The sequence below is a fragment of the Empidonax traillii genome, unplaced genomic scaffold (genome assembly GCF_003031625.1).
Source record: "Empidonax traillii isolate 1590-97213 ecotype Southwest subspecies unplaced genomic scaffold, ASM303162v1 scaffold1876:size139808, whole genome shotgun sequence".
Classification (NCBI taxonomy): domain Eukaryota; kingdom Metazoa; phylum Chordata; class Aves; order Passeriformes; family Tyrannidae; genus Empidonax; species Empidonax traillii.
In genome coordinates this window covers 75,849-77,713 of record NW_020957069.1, presented here as the reverse complement: position 1 = coordinate 77,713, position 1,865 = coordinate 75,849, and the positions used below count along the sequence as shown (strand labels likewise).

At 60.5% G+C, this 1,865-nt stretch overlaps 1 protein-coding gene across 1 annotated transcript in view; it reads right to left on the bottom strand.

Moving 5' to 3' along the window:
* Nucleotides 1-671: 671 nt before the first annotated feature.
* SLC31A2 (solute carrier family 31 member 2) overlaps nt 672-1,865 on the bottom strand; it is a 4,150-nt gene continuing 2,956 nt past the window's right edge. The window contains exons 2-3 of the mRNA XM_027908914.1: nt 1,754-1,758; nt 672-1,417 (exon numbers count right to left, since the gene is read on the bottom strand). Of these exons, the coding sequence (XP_027764715.1) occupies nt 1,249-1,417; nt 1,754-1,758 (174 nt within the window). The 3' untranslated portion in view covers nt 672-1,248. The remainder of the gene's footprint in view (nt 1,418-1,753; nt 1,759-1,865) is intronic.

The window sequence follows — 1,865 nt, the reverse complement described above, 5'->3', positions numbered from 1 at the left end:
GCTCAGCTCGCTGTGCAGGGGAGGGATCCCAGGGATCCCCTGCCCTCTGGAGCTCCCCCGTTCCGTGCTCGGACCGTTCCTGCAGCTCTCAGGCCGTGCGGGTTTTGGCACCGGCAGTGACGGTCGAGCAAAGAGCAGTGGTTGGCTGACCCTCCCCAGCAGCCCTGCCCACCGTGGGGAGGGGGATGGGACTGCTGCAAACCCGCCTTCCCCAGCGATGCCAAAAGCCCTGGGGCTGGTGGGGATCTGCAGGACTCGGGGTGGGGGGGGGGAAGGTGAGACGCGTGCATGAGTGTGCACCCAGCAGGGCCCAGCCCACGACACTCACCTGTGCTTTAGGGGCCAGTTTCTGCCCCACTGAAGGGGGGGATGCCCAGCCTAACCCACTCGGGGAGGCCTCGCCCCCCCCTCCCAAAAAAAAAAAAAAAAGTGCCTTGCTTTGGGAACTTAAAATCTGTCTCTTCCAGGATATTTTATTAAGAAAGTTATACAAATGTTTAAAGATATGCTTATAATAATTAATAAAATGGAAAAGCTTTATTTAAAGCCAGAGGAGGTTTGTCCTTGTTCCTGAACCTCCCTCCCGGGGAGCAGGGCTGGGGACCCCCATTCCTGCTGTGACCAGGGGGTGTCACATCCTGAGACCACCCAGCAGCGACACAAACCAGGAGCAGAGTGACTGAGATGATTTTATTAAAAGGGGTGTCCTGAGGAAGCAGCAAGAGGTGCCTGGAGCAGCAGTGTCCCCATAGCTCGGGGGCTGCTCCGACCCCATCCCTGAAGCACTGGCAGGAGGGGGGTGGGTGGGGGGCAGCAGGACCCCCCCCCAGCATCCCCAGAAGGCACTGTGTGAAGAGGGGCTCGGTGCAGGGCAGCTCTAGGGCAGGAGGGCAGTGGGCCCTGTCCCCAGCGTGTCCCCTTCCCCAGCAAGTCACCGGACCATTCCCGTTCCAGCCAGGATGAACCTCCTCGAAAAGTGGGGAGGGAAAGGAAATGCCCAGCACCCCCTCGCTGTCAGCACCTGCCCAGAGCTCCCTGAGAGCCAGGGGACAGCCACCAGCCTGGCAGTGCTGGCCGTGGGGCTCCCTGTCCCCAGCACTGCCCCAGCCCGGCAGGGCAGCGAGTCCCTGGGGCTCTGCGTCCCACCCAGCACAGGGGACAGGGACAGAGCCAGCAGAAGTGACAGCAGCTATTCCAGACAGAGGAGCAGGAGGTGGGGGCACGTGTCCCACCACCCCGGGGGGGGGTCTAACCCCGGCCGAGCAGGGGGTACACCACGAAATAGCCCAGCGTGGAGCCCGCGATGGCCCCCAGGAAGATCCAGGCATTGTAGGACATCACAGCCAGCATCACCATGTAGCCCAGCACCACCTGCACCACGTGGAACAGCGTCTGCCCCACGTGGTACCGGAACCACCTGTGGGACAAGATGGGAAACCCCATCACTGAGTGGCTGGGACACCTCATATTCCCCCCTGCCAGGAGCCCGGAGCAGCCGGGGATGGGGTTGGGGAGCAGGGAGAGGGATGGGGGCTGCAAACAGCATCCCAGGGGGAAATCCTGCTCCAAAGGGGATTTTATTAAGAAAAATAGGATGTTATAGGGGAGGACATTATTAAGATGTTGGCAGTAAGAGCAGCCTCAGGGATTACACGTGAGAGGAAAAACCCAGGGCTTGGCTCCAAAGGAAGGAATCGCTGGGAATCTCCTGCTTGTGCCCATCCCCGAACCATGAAGACCCTCCTGCACCCACAATGGCTCTTGTGGGGGGAAAAATGAGCCTTTAGACATTACCCTGGACATCTCCCAGAGCACCAGGAGGGACTGGGATGCCCCTGGAGCCACCTCCCCAGGCTGTACAAACA